Genomic DNA, 22,092 nt, shown 5'->3' on the forward strand with positions numbered 1-22,092 from the left:
AGTTTTGTACATTGGCTTTTATTTGATGCCATTTTTAAAAAAATAATTCTGACCCAACAAACTTTAAGAAAGTCAGTATAAGAATAAAAATTAAAAAGAAAAACATTTTTATGCAGTTACTTTAGTTACCACCAAATTTTTATGTACTCCAAGACTAAGATTTTGCTGGGACTATTACTCAAAATCGGATTTTTTTTTTTTTTTTTAACAAAAGTCTAATTTTTGTAGACAAAATGTTTATCATTATACTGTGAATAATAGATTTTCTGCATAAAATGAATAAAGTATGTATCAATGAAAACTTCAAAGAGAGTCTAACTAAAATGCAGACAAAAAATAATACAAGAAAGGCATAAATTGTACAACTCTTTATTTTTTTTTCCTGTAAAAACTCAATTTTGCTGCTATTCAACAAAACAGTTCCAGTGACTGGAAGTAGTAGCAATCATGACCAAACAAAAAGAGCAAAGTGTCAGTTTTGAATTGTTCTGTAATGTTTTCTTTTCCAAATTCCATCTAGATGATTATTGTAAAAGCCAGCTGAAAAGGATGATTACCTGGGCAATCATGCCATCAGCTGCCGATGAGAAATCCTTTAAAGCAACTTTTCTACTGAACCAGTTACAGAAAGAGGTTGTTTTTTCTTCTTTTTTTAAACTTTAGTGCTTGTAATAGGTATGCCAATAAGAAACAGTTGAGCAAAAAAAAGAAGAGCTGTGGAGAAAAAAAAATAAACAAAAGTTAACACCCAAGGCACTCCCTAAAGTACCAAGAATTGGAGCCAAAATGAAGATGAACCCTCTCAAAAATACTGGCAACACATCCAGTTCTTGTCCCTTTGTTCACAAATCAATAAGAAAATAAAAAAAAAAGTCCCTCCTGAGAACAATTGCATTGAGAGCAATGCAACAAGAGGGGCTACAAACATGTTGGAGGGATATCGTTTTAAAGAAATGTGTTTTTTTGTGTATTAATGTACTTTAGACATAATTTCCTCCCTATTTTCAGCAACAACTCTTGAAAAGCTGCAAGTGCGTGGACAAAAAAAAAAAAAAGAAAAAAAAGGGCAACATTAAGACAATTAAAAAGGATATTAGGAGAAAAAAAAAACATGATCAGCGTGTGGGACGTCGCAGATATTAAGGTATATTTAAAGTACTGAAAGCTTGTAAATATGAATGAAAACTATCTTCTGAACAGCTGAACATTTCTGAGTTGTTTTAAAAGACTTCCCCGCAAAGAAACGGACATCTTTTGCGAATCCTCTGCTCTTTTCACTGCCATGTAAACATACCTGGTCCCAAACAAAACAAGCAGTTAACACAGAACTGTAAAGCCGATGCTGTAAAAACCACATCTTAACCAAAAACTGGTTCCTATTGCCAGCAATCCAGCAAAGCTCAACTAAGAACTAAATCTGAAGCAGGAGGTTTAAGAAATGACCAATTCTAAATATCCACATCGAGTAGTCCACATGTCAGAAAAGTAGAAGTCATACCGACAAACAGCAATGTGGGCAGTGGTAATAAGGTGAACTAGATATACATTCTTTCATTACAACATTGAGTTTCAGATCCTTTCAGCTGGTTCTGGATGCAGAAAACAGAACTAATGCTATCCGAGTCAAAATACTCCAAACACTGAACCAAAGTGGGCAGAGAAGGATTTCACGTAACAGGCAATGGTGTCAATTTTGGTGTCAACTATTGTCACAGGGGAAGAAAAAAAATAAAATAAAATAAAGCTATTGATCACATTTGGCTGCGATCCACTCCGAGAGCGCACACAGACGAACCAGATTAAACTGAAGTGACTTGACTGATGGAACTGGACAGAAATGTTTCAAAGCTTTGTGTTAATAAGCAATCTTGTTTATCAAAACTTTGGGAGCCCAAAACAACGACGATTAAAGTGGAAAGAGGGAGCGGGACCGTCACTCTCTGATGTCAAACAGTCCACCGAGGTGCTGGTGACTAACAGCGTCTTCATTCTTGCTGTCAAAATCTGAGACCAAAGAACGTTCTACAATGGAAAATATTTCATGACGAGTGGCTACGATTCTTTGCGGATGATCTCTGTAGTACTATGCAGCCACCTTGTTGTCCTTCTGGAAACAGAAAAACAAATTTTCAGTAACGACAGACTACCTTCAACCATTCGAGGGTTCAGGTCAAAGACTTACCCTGTATTCAAAGTCGGAAAAATCCCGGCCTCCTCTGCCACCCCTGAATCCACCCCTGAAACCTGGGGGGGCCCCACGGGGGGGCCCGAAGGAACCCCGGCTGGAGGGTCGTCCTCGACCTCCGCGGGGCCCCATGTACCCGCGGCCACGGAAACCCCCTCTTCCCCGCCCGTGTCTGAGAGGGATGCCGAACGTCTCCGCGTTCATCCGTCTCTCCTCAGCCCAGGTTGGTCTGCGGTCCCTGACCCCCCAGGAAAGAGAACCGGACAGTTGTCATATTCATCTCATTTCTCAAATCTGCTGACGTTTTGAGGCTCTTCTCAGTAGTACCTTGCGTCTTCACAGGACAGGTTATCAAAGAAGGACTTGGTTTTGTCGTAGTAGCATGTGTTGTTCACAGCTTCCTCCTCCTCGGTGGCGCCCTCGTTGGCGGGGTTTTCTGGGTCAGCAGCCTCCTCTCCATTAAGTGCCTTTTCAGGCTTGTCATCTGTTTTTTAGGAGAAAGATTCACATTAAATATATAGTTAAAAAAGGTACACAGGATATTTAGAAGAGTTGCAATCAAAGTATTTATTTTTCAAACTACAGCAGATAAACTGATCTTTACCTCATTTTACAATGAATTAATAATGTAAAGCAATGGGGTCTAACTCAAAAAAAACAACAACAGAAAAAGCAGAATAAATCATTCTGAGAAGTCTTACCTTTTAGTTTTAGCTTAGTTTGAAGCTCCTTGTCAATCTCATCCTTATGAAACTGGGCGTTGGCAGTCTCAAAATCAAAATCTTCCTCAAACTTCATGGTTCCATCTCTGCGCACGTTTACTTTGCCTCTGCTACGGTTTCCTCGTCCACGCCCACGGCGGTTGGGCTGTGGACCACCTGACCAACGACAGACATGTGACATTCAGACGAGCCCAAAATAGACCAATTACAAAATGACTATTTAAGGGGATCAAAGTGGGGATTTCTTACCCATTTGGCGCTTGTTGGAATCTCGATTATCACCACCAGCCTGATCGTGATCTAGGTGTGAAGACTGAACCACGGAAGCTGCACAACAAAAAGAATAAACTATTCAGTTTATGATTTCAGATAACCTTAAAATTTAGTCTATATTTTTAAACAACTCCAAAAAGTTTTTTTAGGGTTTTTCTTTGTCAAATTCCTCATGAACTAATTTTCTTACATAAAACTCAAGTATTTCTCCTTATTTCTATAGTCAGGTTGTTTTGACATAAATATAATTCTGATGATAAGCTCAGCATCTTACATTTCTAAATAACAGATGCTTTAGCACTTTTGGGGCAGTTGAAACCCAACAGTGCACAAAGTGTTTGTGCATTTGGCCTTAATCTTGACAAAGTTGTTCATTTTTAAACATCTTGATATTTATGAGAGTTGTGGGGGCTAATGTTACCTTTCTTCTGCTCCAGAAGGTCGGGGGGTTTCTGGCTGCTCGTGAAGGTGCTGGTGGGTTTTTGAGCAGTCACTCCTGACTGACTCCTCTGCCCCACAGGAGCAGGCGGGGCAGGGGCAGCTGCAGGTGGGGCTTGCACCGCCTGTTCCCCTGTGGAACTTTTTATCAAAGAGTCCAGCGGAGGGCTTGTGCGTCCTACAAAAAATATATATATTTAAACTAGGATTTAAAAAGAAAATACCAAACATGTTGGTCCTGATGTAACGAGTAAAACAACAAATAAAGAATTTCAGGGTATAGAAACAATATAACAGCTTTTATTTTTTCACAATTATACATCCCTTCATTGCATGGACTTAAATTATATGAAATTCTGTCTTTATGGTATTACCTCCAGCTCCAATGGACCCAAACTGCTGGGGTCCAAGGGGTGTAACGCCAAACTGGCTGTATGATGGTGGAACAGGGGCCCTGCTGAATGGTGCATAGGACCCATGAGACTGAAATGAAGACGCTGCTGAGGCATTTGCAGATCCAATTGATGACTAAAAAGAAGGGAGATTAATTAATAATGGAAAACATTCCGTAACAGGGCATTGTTTGGTTGTTTTTGTACATCAGCACTAACAAAACACTAAAGACTCGGTTTTTAAACACATTTAGGAGAAGGGGAGTTCATAGCAACAACAAGTTTCGGTCCACAGTAAGACAAAAAATATATCGTGTTACGGTTTTAAGCATCAAAATTAAAATGGGTAAATTTTTTTTGCCACAATGTTAAATCCTGTAGGTCAGAGCTGCCTGATCCTGGTCCTCGAGATCTACTACCCTGCCTGTTTTCCAGATATTCCAGCACTTCTTGATGCCGATTACCTAGATCAGGCGTGATAGTAAAGATAGTAGATATCAAGGACTAGGATTGGACAGCTCCTACATAGGTTCTTTAGTGAAAGTTTGAATTTAACTGTTTTCAGCAAATCCAAATAGTGGCTTAATGTTTGCCAAACAAATGTATTATAAACCAGTTGAAATTCAATTTTTATCTTTAATGAAGGTGTTTATTGGAAAAAAACAAATACTTGTGTGTTAGGTAGCTCAATGTATATCCACACAAAATATGATTGATACAAGTCGCTGCCATGGTTCTGAAGTTGTAATTATTGTAATGGATTATGCATAAATTTGAGTAATTCCTAAACCAATTGATTAAAAGTTAACTAGTGTTTTAATTTTCACAGCTGTTAATTGGAAAAAGGGAGAGTTTGAAAGTCTAATACTGTTGAATTACAATAACAGAAAAGTAAGAAAAAAAAAGAACATTTTAAAAACTAATATCAAATGAGCCATGTGTGCTTGTGACTTTTACCCTTAATTAGTGTAGATTGAATTCAGGTGTTACTAATTATCCCTGATGTTGGTTGGCACATTAGACTGTACAAAAAAAATTGCAAAGAATAAATACTTTAACTAAACAACACAGACTCACCTGGACTATGGCAGGATCCTGAGGCAGAGAACTAGTGGCTTTGGGTGGCTCACAAACCGTTAGGTCTTTTATATCGCTGCCTCGGAAGATGATGTACTCAAACACTTCCTCCCGAGGTGGAATAGGCCTGTCGGTGGGGCGATCTTCAGTGCCAAAAGAGCGAACTGTGCAGAAAGTTAGAGACCATTTAAAGCAGACATCAAAAGACACGTTTATACAAGACAAACTACAAAGTACCCTCTTCACAAATACTTTGACGATGGTTTAACTACGATAAAACGAAAAGAGTAAACCATTTATTTCTAAAAATGTAAAACAAAATGTATTAACCTTTAGTTTGATACTCAAAATATGTGCATTTTTTTGAGTTTAAGTGCAACAGTTAAAAAGTGCGAGTTCAATGTCACTGTTAACTTGAATTTTAATAAATTTGTTGTTCTTTTTTACAACCACCAAATTAAACAGTTTGACTTTAACCTATCAACTAAAACAAAACCAAGTTATTTTTTAAATATAGGTCATTTGTAGTTAAAAAGGGAAAAACTACGTAAACAAAGGACGCTGAGTGTGCACCACAACACAGCTAAGCTAGCGGATGCTAGCTAGTATAAGCTAGCAGATGCTAGCTAACTGCGGGGAAATTGTTTACATAATCGTTTCTTATCCCATATAGTATGGTTTTAGTCATTTTGAACGGCTAAAAACTACTCGTGCGAGATTCTGCTTACCTTTTGCGAGAGCTACTGTCGAGTTTTCAGTGTCGATGGTGTACAAAATTCCTTCATATCGGATCTCGGCCTTTGAGATTAGGCTAATTTTGCTGCCAATGTACGGCGTCCCTCCTCCGCTCATGTTTGCCCTCTGATTTAAACAAGCCGCTAACCTTTGAAGAATGCACTTTAAGTCAAACTAGAACAAATATACTCAACTTTCCGATGAGGAATTCCAAAGCTACATAACACAAATACAAAAGATAACCCTGAAGCACATTAACCCGCTCCGTGATCCGTCTCACGACATGGCCGTTTTCATTTTCCTTCCCCTGCCGCTAAGCATGCCGGGAGAAAGGCCGTAGTTCATAAAACTACATTTTCTCTTGCAGCACCGCACCTCGGAACAGAACAACCTTTATTATTTTCTGTAATTTTCTTGAATAAAATAAAATAAAAAAGTAAATAAAAAAAATTAAATTAAATAAATTTAAAAATAATTCAAAATTATTGACAAACAACGCTTGATTAAAAATAACCAGGGGTTATGTATTCTTAGAAAATTGTATTAGTTCTAAAACTATTTTAAACATTAAAAACTCCTTTTGTGAAGAATTGTGCCACAGCATTTTATCTGTGGACATATAAATATGTTTCAATAAACTCCAATGTGTTTTTGATATAGTTATGTAATATCAAGTCAAGTTCTTTGAAAGGTGTTTTAATATTTTAAAGACCATTTTGTAATTACGGTAGTATAAATACTATTTGTGTTTTTCACAACTATTATTTAGCACCACTGGGAAAATATAGAAACTCTTTTAATACTTTGTAAAAGAAAAGTGTTTCAGATGCATATATAATGAAAAACGTGAGGAAAAGATAAAGAAAAAAAATTACGAGATGAAATAAATACAAACAGTAAAGTATTTTTTATGATAGTAGATGTCTTGCATGAAAACACCTACTCCGTTTTATACGTTGTGCTAAGTTGCTTAATGTTTTAAGCAACTTAGCACATGTTTTGTAAATATTCGGTCAATTTATATTGAGACTTAGTAAAAATAATTTAAAAAATACGCCAAACCATAAAATAACTAACACAAAATGAAAAATAAACTACAAAAAAAGCACATCTACTGAACCAAAACGGGGGCTCAATTAATGACGTCAGGTCCATTCCCACAATGCCTAGTAACACGCAAGCGCACTGTAAAAAAACAGAAGACGGCTATCAATGATCAGAGATGGCGGGCGCCTCCGACCCCCTGGAAGATATGCTTTATTCAGAGGTGGATGAAAAAGCCGTTAGCGACCTGGTGGGTTCATTGGAGTCAGAGCTTACTGGACAGAGCAACCCGGTGGGCAAAGCAGGCGAAAACGGAGGCGCTGGCTCTGTGCCCCCCGCTAACCATCACTTAGGAAAAACGCTACAACCTCCAGTGAGCATCACAACACTAGAACAACAACAACCAGGACGGCGTTTAAAACCCGAAATGCGCCAGGAGATCAACTCTAAAGAGGCGAGCCAGGATAAAACTGACACATCTCCTCCCCTGGACTGCGCTGCTTCCTTCGGCGAGCCCTCCACCACCTCGACCGCCTGTGTGATCGCCAGCAGCAACGGCTCGCAATCACATGGAGCATCCATCACAACACTGATCGCGTCCAATGTGTCAACTTCCCAAGACGGCATCGGCAACCGGAGCACTAAGGTGACCGCGGGCGCAGGTGAGACGGAGGCTGAGCCGCCGAGGAAGCGCATCGCGGCGCCGAGGAGAACCGCTTCGGCGCGGATCAAGAGTTTGAACGGTGCAGCCGTGACGACGAGGAGGAGCAGCAGCTGCACGGCGGTCGAGGAGACCGCTAGCCCCGCGGACTGCAGCGCGAACACCCCCAACTCTACCCGACCGGCACCGTCTTCTATCAACACTTCGACTTTTACTGTGTCGAACGCCAGCCTGCCTGTGGGTCAGTCCGCCATCGCTCTGGACCGGGGGACTCCCACCATCGCTCTGCAGAGACTCCCCAGCCACATAGTGGCCAGCATCGCCCAGAACGGCACCAGCGTTTCGGCCCTGGTGCAGCAGAGTGCTCGACCGGGAGCTGCCCCTGCCCAGGGGGACCCCGGCAAAACGGACCCCGGGGCTTCCACAGCAGACAAGCCCAGCGTTGACATGCCAAGCCAGCCTGTAACAAACACTGTAGCCTCTGCTCCGTCTGCTGTCACACCAGCAACAAGCACAACTGCAACTACAACTACCACCCAGCCTCTGAGCACTACAACTGCAGCACTGACAGCCACCCCTGCGTGTGGGACTGTTCAGACCACATCAGTGACTGCTACCATCAGTATAATCCGGCCCACCGCCCCCTCTCCCAGTCCGGCTGTGGTCACGTCTGCACAGACTCAACCTCGTCCTGGACTTGCAGCCCCTCAAAGGATTGTAGCTCCACAGCTGATTGTCAGACCGCCCCAGCAGCAGACAACCATTCAGCTGCCCCCAGGATTTACCATCCCACCAGGTACAGGTTTCAAGACTGAGAAGCTGAGAACACCTGTCTTAATATGCCAGAGGTGTCAAACTCAAAAGCACAAGGGGGCAACATCCAAAACCCACCTTAGGGTGCAGGCTGAACAGGATAAACATTTATTAAACACTCTAAAACTAAATGTTTAAAACTTTAAAGCTGTTTAACATAATTATGAACTAGATATATAGCATTACTTGTGATAATGCTAGTATAAATGCTGTCAAAGGAATTTGGCCGCTGAAGATGCTAGTGCTTATAGCTGAAGATGCTGAAATTGATTGCTGAAAAGGCTGAAGCTGATGGCTGAAAATGATGAAGCTTATAGCTAAAATATTAGCTAAATGCCAAATTAACCTAAAAAAAACGTAGGTTAGCCAAAACAGCTTGCATGTAGCTGAAAAATAGCTAAACTCCAAAAAAACTGAAAAAAGCCTAAATTAGCAATACAGCTAGCGTGAAAAATATTAGCCCAACTCCAAAACAGTCTAAAAAACTCAAAAAAGGCAAAATTAGCCAAGCAGGAAGGATGCAGCTGAAATATTATATAACTCCAAAATAACCTTAAAAATGAAAAAAAAAAAACCTAAATTAGCCAAAACAGCTACATGTAGAAATATTGGATAAACTCCAAAATAGCCTAAAAAATCTTAGTAAATACCAAATATTCTAAAAAGCTATCAGAACACCAGTTTTTAAAACTTTAAAACTATAACCTTTTTACGTAATTATGAATGATAAAAATATTATTCTAGAATAAATTAACTTAAACCTTAAACAGCTTTCAATATTTTATTCTCCATAAAAGTATATTTAGTCAAAATTATAAGTTGGAAATAAGCGCAAGATAATATTGGGCCATTAATAACGATTAAATAAAATAATCTGGAGGGCGCATATAATTACCCGGAGGGCCAGATCCGGCCCCTGGGCCTTGACTTTGACACGAGTGTTAGATGAAGGGTCTGGAACCTGAGGCTCTGGAGCCTCATACAACTCTTTCATCCCTCCATTCAGACTTTTTATCCTTAAAAAATACTAATAATTAGAAAAATAGAGTTGTAGTTTTGGTTCATTTGTTTTTGTTAATAAAGTTTTGTCATTTATCTTTAGATTTTTAACATGTCAGATAACTGCGCAAAAAAAAGTGGTGAGCTGCAGACACAGGCTTGGAGCCATTTGATGGTTCACATCATTTAAGTCCCACTCAAACTACATTTTTATCTATTGTAAAGTTATTCATAGTCGTCTTTTACTTATGATAATGCAGTTTTCAGCAAAAAATCCTAAAGCTTGTGTTGTTTCTTAAGTCATATTTACTGCAGAGCAGCAGGAGCTCATTAGAAATTTGCCTCTGGGTTGTGGGTGGGACTGTTGGCATGGAAGTAAACCTACACTAATATCCCAGCATTCCTTAGTTTGCACTCTCTCCCTCTAGCTTACAGCACCTCACAAGCTAACATTAGTGTTGCAGAAAAAAAGCAGTTAAACTGAAAGTATTTTTAGGAAATACTTTGGCATTTTACAAACCCAAAACACACACAATACACTTCTCACCAAAGCCAATATTTTAGCTCTCACAAATATAAAGTGGTTCTAATTTTCACAGAAATATTGGTTTATTTCTTTGCCGATGCCGTCAAACAGCTCTGATCCCAAACCATTGCTTCTGGGTTGGTGAAATACAGACACATGTTTGGATGTTCATGTCTAAATAAACTGCAAGGTCATTAACTGACATGCAGCAGATTGCTGCAAATACTGACTAAACATGATGATAATGTAACTGTAACTGTAAGTATACTGTCTGTAAATAATTTTTAGAAAATCAACCTAAATTTATTGGACACATGTTGCTTTTTCCTGAAAAACTGCATAGAGTGAGTTTTTGGTAACAATATAAATATCGGGGTGATTGTTAGAAAACAGAGATTTATAGCCCTTTAAGCAGATCAGAGCATCCCAAAAGTATATAAAAACATATATTTTTTTAATTTTCAACACGCAGATGTCCTATTTTTTAAACTTCCTTGTCCGTCAATTTAATATTTTAGTATTCTAAGCACAATTTGTACCACAACTAACCAAAATTGGCTTTTTCTCTGGGTGGAAAATAGTTTTTTTTCCAAAGAGGTCATAAGTCTGTTGGTATATTAACAAATCATAGGTTCCATGGAAGGTTGTGGTTTGTTGTATTGCAAAGCGAACAGGTTCAGTGCTCATAATTGTTTCTGCGATGCCCTTGAATGCTGCTGAGTCATCTGACCTTAAAAATAATGTCTCTCTCTGATGTTGTGGTCACTAAATGCATCTTTTTTCTAATGAAATCCTACCATAACAAACTAATATTAAATCGGAACATTTTATTATTAACAAATTTGAATTCAGTTGTCAATGAGGGTCTTTTTTCTTGCAGATTTTTCTTGCTTGAACGCTTATGTTATTGCATTTCACTTACCTAAAATTTTAAAAATGCTTTCAAAGTTTTTTTTTTTACTTTATGCCCATTGAGATTTATATATATATATATATATATATATATATTACAGTCATACCATAAAACCAGAAACAAATTATAGAGCTAATCAGCATATAAATTAGAAGTCAGACTGTGCCTACATTTAAAAGAGAAGCTGCATTTTCAAATGTCTCTTACATAATTCTTTTAATAGATACACTAAAGAGGTTTTAGATGCAGGTCGTGTTCACTTTAGTTTCTGTTTCACAACTTTTCTAAAGGTGTCCACATTTTTTTTAGTTTACAAAAATGTTTTTTTTTTAATTTGAGAATTATGTGTGGATAAAATCATCTTTTCTTTTAAAAAAAATAAATTAATCAAGAAAAACTTAAGGGTTTCATCACTTGTTTTGATAGTTTTTTTTAATTTACATTTCCAGTTAAAGTCGTAGCTGCAAAATCAGGAGCGTCATTGCTTGTTAAAAAAGAGAGCTCTGCAAGGGTCAGACTCGGAGGAGAGCCATCTGCCTTCATCTGCAGGGGTGAAAGAACAGCAACAGAGAGGAGGGTGAGAAGAAGAAGAAAGAGAGTGACCAGAACCACAGAGACAGTGTGGACCAGTCAGGACAGTAACTGCAGATTAAAGTCACATTACCCCAGAGGCATATGTATCGGCAGAGAAGAAAAAATGTCCAACTTTCTCTGTTTCTGAGAAACTGGAAAATAGAAGCAGACGTAGGAAATCTTACAAGTTGAAAGAACGTTTTTTTGTTTTGTTTTTTTTACCATTGGGCTATAATTTCAAACTGACCCAAAGATCTGGACGTTCGGATAACCATGAAGAACTTGTCCTTGTTCTTCCTCAGGGATGGTTCTGGTCCGTACGGAGTTGGGTCAGTTGGTGATGGTTCCCCAGCAGGCTTTGGCTCAAGCTCAAGCCCAAGCTCAGGCCCAAAACAGCATCTCTCCACGACCCGCCACCCCCACCACAGGAACCACCTTCAGAGTGACAACGCCACAGGTGAGCCTCCGCCATGGCGTGGACGTGGAGCTTCTCTGCCACCGCTTCTTTAACCTGTTTCAGTTCATGAGAATGTAAGGTTGATGTTTAACTGTGCGTGCTGTCCCTGAATGTTTAGATACGAGCTGTTTCACTAAAGTTCTGTTTCATGTATGATTAGCTGAATGATAATCTCAACTCTTGTCTTTTGAATGTCTTGCAAACACACTTGTTTCCGTTTTCAAAGTGAAACAAAGGACTGACAGCTGATTAATTGTTATAAATCTGGAGTGCTTTAAGACGCAGTAAGAAATTGGATGAGATTAAAGTAAATGCTATTAAAGGTTTTCTAGATATCATCTTAAAAGGTCAGTTTTGATCATCACTGCAAGATAGTCGTGACTGTGATGTCCTGACCTCAGTGTGGAGATAATTCTACCACTCTTAAAAATATCCTTTATAAAGGGGCAGCGAAAAGTTCAGTAGAGACTTTTATTCTGAAGAGAAAAATAATTTGTTTCTTTTTCCTGCAAAAACAAAGATACGTCATGTAAAATAACTGCAGAAAAGGCTAATAATTGAAAACCAATTATTTGTAGATTCCATGTACAAGGATGATGAGGTTGCTCCTGGATGTGTTTATAGTCCAGGGAAGAAATGTGCTGCTAAAAGTTGGTCATTAGGTGATACAGTGGAGCAAAAAAGTATTTAGTCAGTCACCATTTGTGCAAGTTCTCCCACATAAAAAGAAAAGAGAGACCTGTTATTTTAATCATAGCTTAACTATAAGAAAATAAGAAAAAAATATCCCCAAAATTGCATTGTCTGATTTTTAAATAATTTATTTGTAAATTATGGTGGAAAATACATTTTGGGTCACCTATAAACAAGTAAGATCTCTGTCTCTCTCAGACCTGTAACTTCTTCCTCTGTCCTCCACTCGTTACCTGTATTAATGACACCTGTTTGAACTCGTTATCTATATTAAATACACCTGTCCACAACCTCAAACAGTCACACTCCAAACTCCACTATGGCCAAAACCAAAGAGCTGTCTGAGGACACCAGAAACAAAATTGACTGAATCTTCAATAGGTAAGCAGCTTGGTGTGAAGAAATCAACTGTGGGAGCAATTATTAGGTAATGGAAGACATACACTGATAATCTCCCTCCATCTAGGGCTTCCTGCAAGATCTGACCCAGTGAGTTCAAAATGATCACAATAATGGTGAGTAAAAATCCCAGAAACACACGGGAAGACCTAGAGAATGACCAACGTAAAAAAGGCTTCCTTAAGTAACACACTACGGCTCTATGCAAGGACTCAAACCCTGCAGTTCCAGACGTGTCCCCCTGCTAAAGCCAGTACATGTGTAGGCCCGTCTAAAGTTTGCTAGAGAAGATCTGGATGATCCAGAAGAAGATTTGGGGAATGTCCTGTGGTCAGATGAAACCAAAGTAGAACTTTTTGGTAAGAATTCTACTGTTTGGAGAAGAAATGATGCGGAGTTGCATCCAAAGAACACCATACCTGCTGTAAAGCATGGGGGTGGAAAGGGACCAGGATAACTGATCAATGTAAAGGACAGAGTGAACTGGGCCATGTATGGTCAGATTCTGGGTGAAAACCTGCTAGGGCATTGAAGATGAAACGTGTCTGGGTCTTTCGACAGCCCCACAACATTACTGCTCTAAAGGAGATCTGAATGGAGGAATGGACCAAAATACCATCAACAGTTTGTGAAAACCTTGTGAAGACTTACAGAAAACATTTGACTGTTGTCATTGCCAACAAAAGGGATATATCAAAGTACTCAGTTGAACTTTTGTTATTGACCAAATACTTATTTTCCACCATAATGTTCAAATAAATTCCCCAAAAATCAGACAATGTGATTTTCTGGATTTTTTTTCTCATTTTGTCCCGTAGTTGCTGAAAATTACAGGTTTTTCTCATGTTTTTAAGTGGGAGAACGTGCACAGTTGGTGGCTGACTCAACACTTCTTTGCCTCACTGTATCACCTGGTTTCTTTCTCATTCAAGGTGGTGTCACCCAAAGCTTTAGTCACATGCACCCGTATAGGGGGTTGACTTGTATGGGTGGTGTGTTGGTTGTCAGGCCCGTGGAGGGGTCATAGTGGGCTTCATCTTAAGGTGAGCAGGTAGCTTGATCAACCACCTCAAAAGACATTGTTGTGTGTGTGTGAAATATGGATAATGCTGTTGTACAGTGCCCTTACGCCATACTCTAGTCCAGGGGTCGGCTACCTTTAACAGTAAAAGAGCCACTTGTACTAGTTTTCTAATGATCAAAACCAAGCCGCAAAGATTTACTTCAGTCCTAAAGAAATTTGGATTTGCATTGAGTACCTTCTTTTTTTAAATATCACTTATGTCTAATTTTTTGGCACAAATAAAAGCAAAAATATAAGAAACTAGCAATCTCTCAAAATGTGATGTGTTTAACTTTTACCTTAGGAAATGCTAAATTAGCCAAAAAGCTAGCTCATTGCTTAAATACTAGCTAAACTCCAAAATAGCCTTAAATTCCTCAGTACAATAAATTAGTCAAAAAATTTAGCCTGTTGCTAAAATAGAAGCTAAACTCTAAATTAACCTCAAAAGCCCCACTAAATAATAAATTAGCCCAAAATGTTAGCATGTTGCTATAATACTAGCTAAACTCCAAATAAGCACAAAAACTTCAGTAGAGGTCAAATTAGCCAAAAAAAAAAAAACTAGCTTGTTGCTTGGCTACTAGCTGAACTCTAAAATAGCCTAAAATTTATTAGTAAACTAAAGTAGTCAAAACTGTTAGCAATATGCTAAAAAAGAAGCTAAACTCTAAATTAGCCTCAAAAAACATCGTCGATGCCAAATTAGCCTTAAACGTTAGCATGTTGCTAAAATAGAAGCTAAACTCTAAATTAGCCTTAAAAAAAGCCTCAGTTGATGCCAAACTAGCCAAAAACATTAGCATGTTGCTAAAGTAGACGCTAAACTCCAAATTAGCCTAAACAATCTCAGTAGATAACAAATTAGCCAAAAAGCGTAGCCAGAGAGCCACCATGGAGAGATAAGAGTCTCACCTGGCTCTGGAGCCGCAGGTTGCAGACCCCTGCTCTAGTCGTTTGTTGGCTGCAGAAATGCTCCATGCACGGGGTGTGCAGGTGATACGTAAGTGGATGCCCACATACGGTCTAATTTCCTGAATTCTAACAGTCCTTGTGCAGTGCACAGGATTTAGAGAGGTTGTAAATAAATGAAAACCTTTTCGACATACCTGCATCTCAGCTACTTCCCCCTTACTTACGTGTTATTTCAATCTTCACCCGCAGCATGCCTGTTGAATAAATGTACATGAACATTTTTGCAAGCGGTTTTATATTTTTGTGGACCACCTATGTGCCCCGTACAGGTTTTTGTGTCCGCACAGCCCATATCCACCTGTGAAGACAGTTTTTTTAAGGCTTGCTCAGCTTTTATCCAGCTGACATCTCCTCTGTCAGTTTAAGGACAACAAAGATGTCAAAGTGTTTTGCATTTTCCATATGGCTTTCAGTAAAAGACGAGGGAAGTTCTGTCCCGTTCTGCGTAGTTTGGACCTCAGATTCTTTGCCCCAGCAGGTGAAACCTGCCTGAAAACAGAGCCTCGGGCTGTCAGCCCCGGGAGGGTCGTGTCACCCGAGCAGCTTAGTTTACTAAATCAATCACTCCTTTGTCATAACTGCTCAATCGTACTGAAGGTCACACAGAAATCGGTCTTCACAGGGCAAAAGGCAGGATGGGTCTCTGATGAGGGAGCATTATCGAGCATTTCTTGATTAATTGAACATAAAAGCAAAGTTTTACAAGTTTTCAGTTTTTTTTTTCCTCTGACTGATGAAGAGTGAAGATTTTTTTTTTTTTTTACATTAACAAGTCCAAAATTCATTCCATAAAGGGCCAACATGATTAACTCTGCTTTCATTTTGTAACCAGTTGCTACTTTAAAGCCCAGTTCTGATGAAAATGGTGTTTATTAACATGTTCTTGTGGGATTTTTCTGATGATGGAGGAGAATTATTAAGCTCAAAAAGGCATTTCTGGGTATTTCTTTCTTCAAATTGTTGTGAATGAGAACAGACAAAAAGGCAGTTTGGTAAAAAGCTTATTTGTTACATAGAAAATACACTTGGTGGGCCACAAGCTTCCTGCTCTGAGCTCTCAGCAACGAGAAGTGGGGGCGGGGTTGCTTCTCGGCAGCGGCCCCGCCCACAGATGTTGCTCAGCAGAAACTATGTCCTAGAAAACGACACAACTTTTATCATTTTGGAGAAAAACGGCATCATCATAATTTAAAGATCACTGGGGGCACTTTTAAAATAGATCATAAAAGGATTGGAGTGGGTCTTTAAAAATAACTTGGTTATCAAATCCAGACACTTAAAAAAATAAATGTTTTTGACTTCTAATGGATGTCACATTGTTGGGTTTCATGCAGAGGAAGGCGTCTGGATCAGGTCATGGTTGTGCAGCAGACAAAGGTCTCCGTTTCCCTCAGGGAGGCTCAATTATGATCCTCTCCAGATCGTTTTGACCACAATTGAACTTATTAGGACTTGAGACACCCTCTAACCAAAGCAGCTGACACTTGTTTGATCGGGTCGTCGTGGAAAAGGTTTAGCTGGAGAATTATTCCTGCTTTTACTTTCCATGAAACCAGAAGAGAGTCTTCAAGAGAGAAGCTCCCGGTGCTGAATTTAGGGTTTTAATTCTCTAGGAAGAAACTATTCTACTGTTGTGGAAAAATTACGTTTGCAATTATTGTTTTATTAAAATTTGTGAGGAGTAAAATCTCACAAATATGTTTGAAAACTTTTTACGTTTATTGAGGCTTTTTCACAGTTTTTTTGGTTGAAAGACTAGTTTTCAAATATTTTTTTTGGAGTTTATTCATTGAAGAGAGAAGTTGAAACTTCCTGCAGTTTATGTCTAAAGATTGATCCATCACTTCTCTCCAAGCACAACAAACAAATGAGAGATCACCGGAGGATTTGCCGTAAAATTCTTTCGGGAAACATGTGAAGACAAACTCTAAATTAAACTTGCTCTTCTGGATTTAGGATGAACGGTAGCAGGAGTAAATCGACTGATTATTCCCTATATTGCTTGAACACACATTGATGTTTTATTTCATGGTAATTCTAGTGATTACATTCATTACTTCGGCTGTGGTGCAGAAAAAGTTCATTTTGCATCTTTGTTTTACAGTTTATAATCAACGCTTATTTTAATAAATTTCGTTTTTTTTATTATTATTTTTTAGCTCACATTTTTTGCAACTATAATAGATATTTCAGCATATTTTAATGGGAGTTCAAACCTTTCATTTGAAAGGTGTTCACAAAACCTAAGGAATGATTTAAAAAGTCACACAAAAAATTAAAAGTTCACATTTCAGTGCAATTATCCAGCTTAATTTAAGGTCAACAATGACCACATTTCAAGTTTCTTTGGTTCCATATATTTTTTTCTGCAAATGCAGATGACTGTCTTGAAAACTAGTTTGAATAATTAAATCAGAAAATGTTTGATCATGTCAGCTAATACTATTATTGGCCTCATTAAAACACAGCTTTTCTTTAATTCCATATCTAATTTCCAATCCCTAATCAGGACAGGATTGTTTTTTTTTAAATATAGTGAATTATATACATATTTTTATTTTTTTGCAGATTTAAAGTAGGTTTGATGTATTACAAGTTGTGGATGAAGAAAGAAGTTGCAGAATCATTATTTGGAATTTGTTTATTACAAGCTGTAGATTTATTATTCTTTTAAAAACATGGGTTGATGGGTGATGAATGCACATCTTTACTAAGTATTTTGGATATTGATTGCAGAATGTTAAGTTTTTGTCTATCAGCTCTTATGGCTCTGGGTTTTCACTGATGGATCACATTTCAGGGATGAAAACTTTTCCCCTTCAGCTTCACTTGTTTTCTGTTTTGTGCACTTTTTGCTTTTGAAACGTGAATGCGTTTCAATGTATTCATAGAAACTGTGTATAAAATGAACAAAAATAGTTTTTTTTTAATTCAAAGAATTTGGAGGCTTGGCCTAATATTAAAATATTGCACTTGAATCTATAAGACATCTAACGCATCATTTTTGTGGAAAATAATATTCTAGTGACAACAGTTAAATAATGACATATTGCCCGGCATGGTGGTGGAGCTGTGATGATTTGTGCTAAGTTTGCATCAGGAGGTCCCCACCTCACAGTCACTGACTTAGCTGCCATTACATGTACTGTGAAGTCATCTGGACTCAAGTATTTGGCCGTTTGTCCAAAGCTGATGTTTGCTCACACGTTTGACTTTCTGCAGAACAATAAAAGAAACTTAACTGTAAATCTAAAAGGTTTGATGCTGTGCTGAGACTTCAGGAGATTTAGAGAAAATAACTGCTGGTTTCTGCATGTTTTTGCTGCTATTGCAGGTTTTACAAGAAGTGAAAAAGTAGTTTGCTTATTTTCTACAAAGAGATTTTATAATTTATGTAGAATAGAAAAATCCCTCAAGTTTCATCCGATTTCTTAAAAAAAAAAAAAAAACTGCATAACAAAATTACTTTGTAACACAAAGTGCTGTTAAGCAAAGTAAATAATAAAACAATGCAGAATAATGACAAAAAAAACTCTAAATAGTTTAAAAACCACATTTAAGGTGAACCGTGTGACAAACTACCTCCATCATTTGAGAATGTGTGGATCTTTCCATGTATGCATAAATGTGTTGCAGTTGTAAAACCTTAGAATTGAGAAGTGCGATTTTCCCTGACACAACCTTTTAATTTAACCACCACTTTAGTTCAGTACAATGCCAAACCTTTCAGAAAGTCTTCTATATTTTGACTTTTACTTGGATATTAGTTAGTTTTGAAGTTCAAACGATCAGAAAGTCATCATAATTCTTTCCTAGAAGTTCTCATGAATAATTAAATACGTTGTAATCTGAGTCTCTATCTTTTATGAAACTCTTAATTTAAAATTCCAATATTCTGAAATCCGTCAAACTTTTGCCACAAAGTCCAAGACAAAGGCTTTTAGGAACTTGTTTGACTAAAATAGCAAAAAATATGTAAAATTATTTTTACCAACTGATTGGTACAGTTTTAATTTGACAGTAAACATAACTTCCAAACATCTCTTTCACAGTAAAACCAGCAAAAAAAGAACACATTTCCAATCAAACACCAGTATTTTAATCATTAAATATATTTATGAGTCAGTGTAAATGTTTCTTAAAGCTTTAGAAATTGATCTGACTGTTCACTGTATTGCAAACAATTAATAAATAAAAATCAGCTTCGATTTTCAGATAAAACGTAATGCTGCAGACTGACAGTAGGGGGCAGCATTTCATTGTCCTCTGCTGATAAAACTGTCAGCTGCTTCTCAGACATCCAACAGTGACATATGCAAAATATGCATTCATATTTCAGTGTTGGATCACAGCATCTTGTGCTTCTGTTAGTTTTATGTGGCTATCCTGAAGGTTAAATCTCTATCAATGAAAATATTAAAGTTTGTTGAAATGTCAGTCATGTGGTTATGAATCCCTATCAATAAATAGTTCTTTAAAAAATCAGTTTTTACCATCTGTCTGTTAGAAATGTAAATTAAAATGACTAAAATAATACTTATATGCCTTTTTTATAAAAACTCCTAAAAATTGGTCAGAGTGAGACTCCTAAGGATCTTTACAGATTTGTAATAAACAAGGAAGAACTCTGCGCTCCCTCTTTCTCTGCTTGTAGCCAACTTGTCTGCATCCTGATGCACACCTCTCAAAAGAGACTCACAGATTGTCATCGCCTCTCGCAGTCGCTCCGCCGACAAATTAGTGGGCTGCGGCGATGCCATCTCGACAGGAAAAGCGGTATCAGTGAAATGAAAGGGAATGGTGTTTATTCCCAGAGCTCAACCCCTCTGTCGGCCTGTCACTCTTCCCACGGCCCTGAGGGGAGAAGCGGAAGGCATCCCGAGCTTCCTTCCTTCCATACCTGTTAAATCATTCATCATCCAACTGCCTGATGATTTTAAAAAGCTAACAAGGCTTTGGCTCCGGTGTGTGCGTGCGAAGGAGAGAGGAGTGTGAACAAGTGGGGCATAGCTGGCAGTGCGATGCACCCCGTGGCTCTCATCACCCCTTCCTTGCACCCTCTCTACCCCAAGTTTCACCCACTTCTTTATGCAAAACTTTCAGAGGAAACTTCTTCTCATCCTGGCCCTGCGAGGTTGTGTGTCTGTTTTTGTTTGTGTGTCGGTGCAGTTTGGATGGGAGTCTGTGTGCGACTGCTTTGGCCCGTCTGTGAACAGACGGCTGAGAGCCAGAGGTCGCTCAGAGGCCCTCCTGGGTGGACTTGGCCTGTAGACACAATAGAAGCCAAGCAGCCAGGAACAGTTTATGAGCTTGTACGTTTTTGTATAAGATGAGCCGCTGGGTATCTAAGTTTTATTTTTGGCATTCATTTTGTCTTCCTGTATTTGTTAGAATACATTTCTATAATTTTGCCAATAAATGATTTAGAGCTGTAAACACCTCTTTATTTTTTTATCATATTCGTCCTGCAGTGCCGTATTTTGTTTTTATTGAACAACTTTTTGTGCTCATTTACAAACTAAATGTACAGTTTTTAAGGGAATACATACGATTTTCTATTATTACTATTTTGTTAAACCTAACAATAATAAACAAAAAACGTTTATTTTTGTGCAATAAGTGGACTAATTTGAGGATATTTTTCTATTTTTTCTTTTTGTTTTGTGTTTTAAACTTGCGTTAAAAATTTAAGATTTTATTTTGTTGAACTATTTCTGGACACGCAACTGTAAGGACACTTTCTGGAATTTCAGTGGTTCATGTAACATGTCACAATGACAATAAAACCTGTCCCTATTCCTAATAGTGTGTTTTATTACTTTTCATTTATTGTAAAAACATATTGTAAACAGTAGATGTTTATATAAGAGAAATGACAAATTCAATGGATATCAAAGGTGCTAACTATACCTTGAGTTGTTATTGTCAGACAGGAAAATGGTTTCTTTAGAAACATTAATACAATTTTTCTGATCTATTTTACAAAACACCCAAATTCAAGTTTAATGTGTCAGGTTTTCATGGCACTATTTACATTAAAATTAGACTTTTTTTAACCACACTGCAAAAAGAAGCCTCCATGAAAAAACTAAAATATTCTCTGATTAAATAAGAAATAATAAAGTGAAAAATCATTAAATTACAATAAAAAATCTATCAAGATTTAGATTTTTTTTTCTCTCTTTTTAAATGTTTTCTTAAATCAAGACTTTTTTCCCATTGAGAAATCTTCCCAATAACATTATCTCTCTTTTAAGACAGAAAATATTATTTTTTCTTGAAACAAGAGTCTATTTACTTTCTTAAGATTCAGTTGTTGCATTACTTGAATTTCGTATTTGTATCTTAATTTTTAAAAAAATGGACATGGAGCAGGGAATCTAAAATGCATCAAATCTGCTTGAGGAAATTTCTTATAGCTTGAAAAAAGAAAAGAAAACTAACCAAAAACTGGAAATCCGTTTTAATTCTTTGTGACACTTGGAAAGACGAGATGTTTTATAACTGGTTGAATTCCTTAAGACTCAGCTCTGGAGCTTCTATTACCTCTGATATCTTTAAGACACACTTATTTTTGTGTTTTTCCAGATAAGTGCTTCCCTTTGTAATTTAGAAATGATCCATGTGAGAGTTGATGTGATTTCTAATCAGCTAACATGAAACTGCTCAGTGATCTTCTCAGCTGAGCTGCATCCACTGAGCATTTATCCACTGGTGCCAGTAGCTCTATTCCAATCTGCCCAATTAAAATGAAATCATCATTACTCACTTAAGCGGTAAAAGAGAAGAAAGATCTATTTAGCAGAAATATGAAGGCTGTTTGAGCATTTCTGGTGGTGTTTGACTGTTGTTTTATTACCCAGTTTTAACCTAAGACTTGATCAGACTTTCATTTATCACTGAAGGGATGCTGTGGTGTCCCCTGGTCAGGTCACCAGGTGTTTTGGGGGCACACTGACTAAAGGTTGACCAATAACAACACTCAAGTTGTTCGATTCTGACTGATTTGTACTTTTGCTTCCAGATCAAAGTAAAGTTTCTAACAACATTATTATGCAAACCTGTTAGTAAATGTATTTCAAAGTAAAACAGATTTCTCCAGTCTAGAGCAGTTTTGATTCTGACTTTGTAGGCAAAACAGCTTTGGGCGGGTT

The 22,092-nt window shown here is 37.8% G+C and overlaps 2 protein-coding genes across 3 annotated transcripts in view; one reads left to right on the forward strand and one right to left on the reverse strand.

The window, feature by feature from the left end:
* Window positions 1-353: 353 nt before the first annotated feature.
* Window positions 354-6,132, reverse strand: lsm14ab (LSM14A mRNA processing body assembly factor b). The gene is made up of 9 exons (XM_024295535.2): window positions 5,816-6,132; window positions 5,088-5,251; window positions 3,993-4,146; window positions 3,602-3,796; window positions 3,157-3,234; window positions 2,887-3,063; window positions 2,513-2,669; window positions 2,183-2,423; window positions 354-2,107 (listed from the first exon to the last, which is right to left on the reverse strand). Exons 1-9 carry the CDS (start codon window positions 5,937-5,939, stop codon window positions 2,084-2,086), a joined length of 1,314 nt encoding a protein of 437 aa, XP_024151303.1. The 5' UTR covers window positions 5,940-6,132; the 3' UTR covers window positions 354-2,083.
* Window positions 6,133-6,203: 71 nt separating this feature from the next.
* The window catches only part of LOC112160752 (transcription initiation factor TFIID subunit 4), a 105,992-nt gene continuing 90,103 nt past the window's right edge, over window positions 6,204-22,092 (forward strand). For both annotated transcript variants that reach the window (XM_024295527.2, XM_024295528.2), the window contains exons 1-2: window positions 6,204-8,323; window positions 11,654-11,808. In XM_024295527.2, the coding sequence (XP_024151295.1) occupies window positions 7,045-8,323; window positions 11,654-11,808 (1,434 nt within the window). In that variant the 5' untranslated portion in view covers window positions 6,204-7,044. The remainder of the gene's footprint in view (window positions 8,324-11,653; window positions 11,809-22,092) is intronic.

Source organism: Oryzias melastigma, linkage group LG3 (assembly GCF_002922805.2).
Source record: "Oryzias melastigma strain HK-1 linkage group LG3, ASM292280v2, whole genome shotgun sequence".
Taxonomy (NCBI): Eukaryota; Metazoa; Chordata; class Actinopteri; order Beloniformes; family Adrianichthyidae; genus Oryzias; species Oryzias melastigma.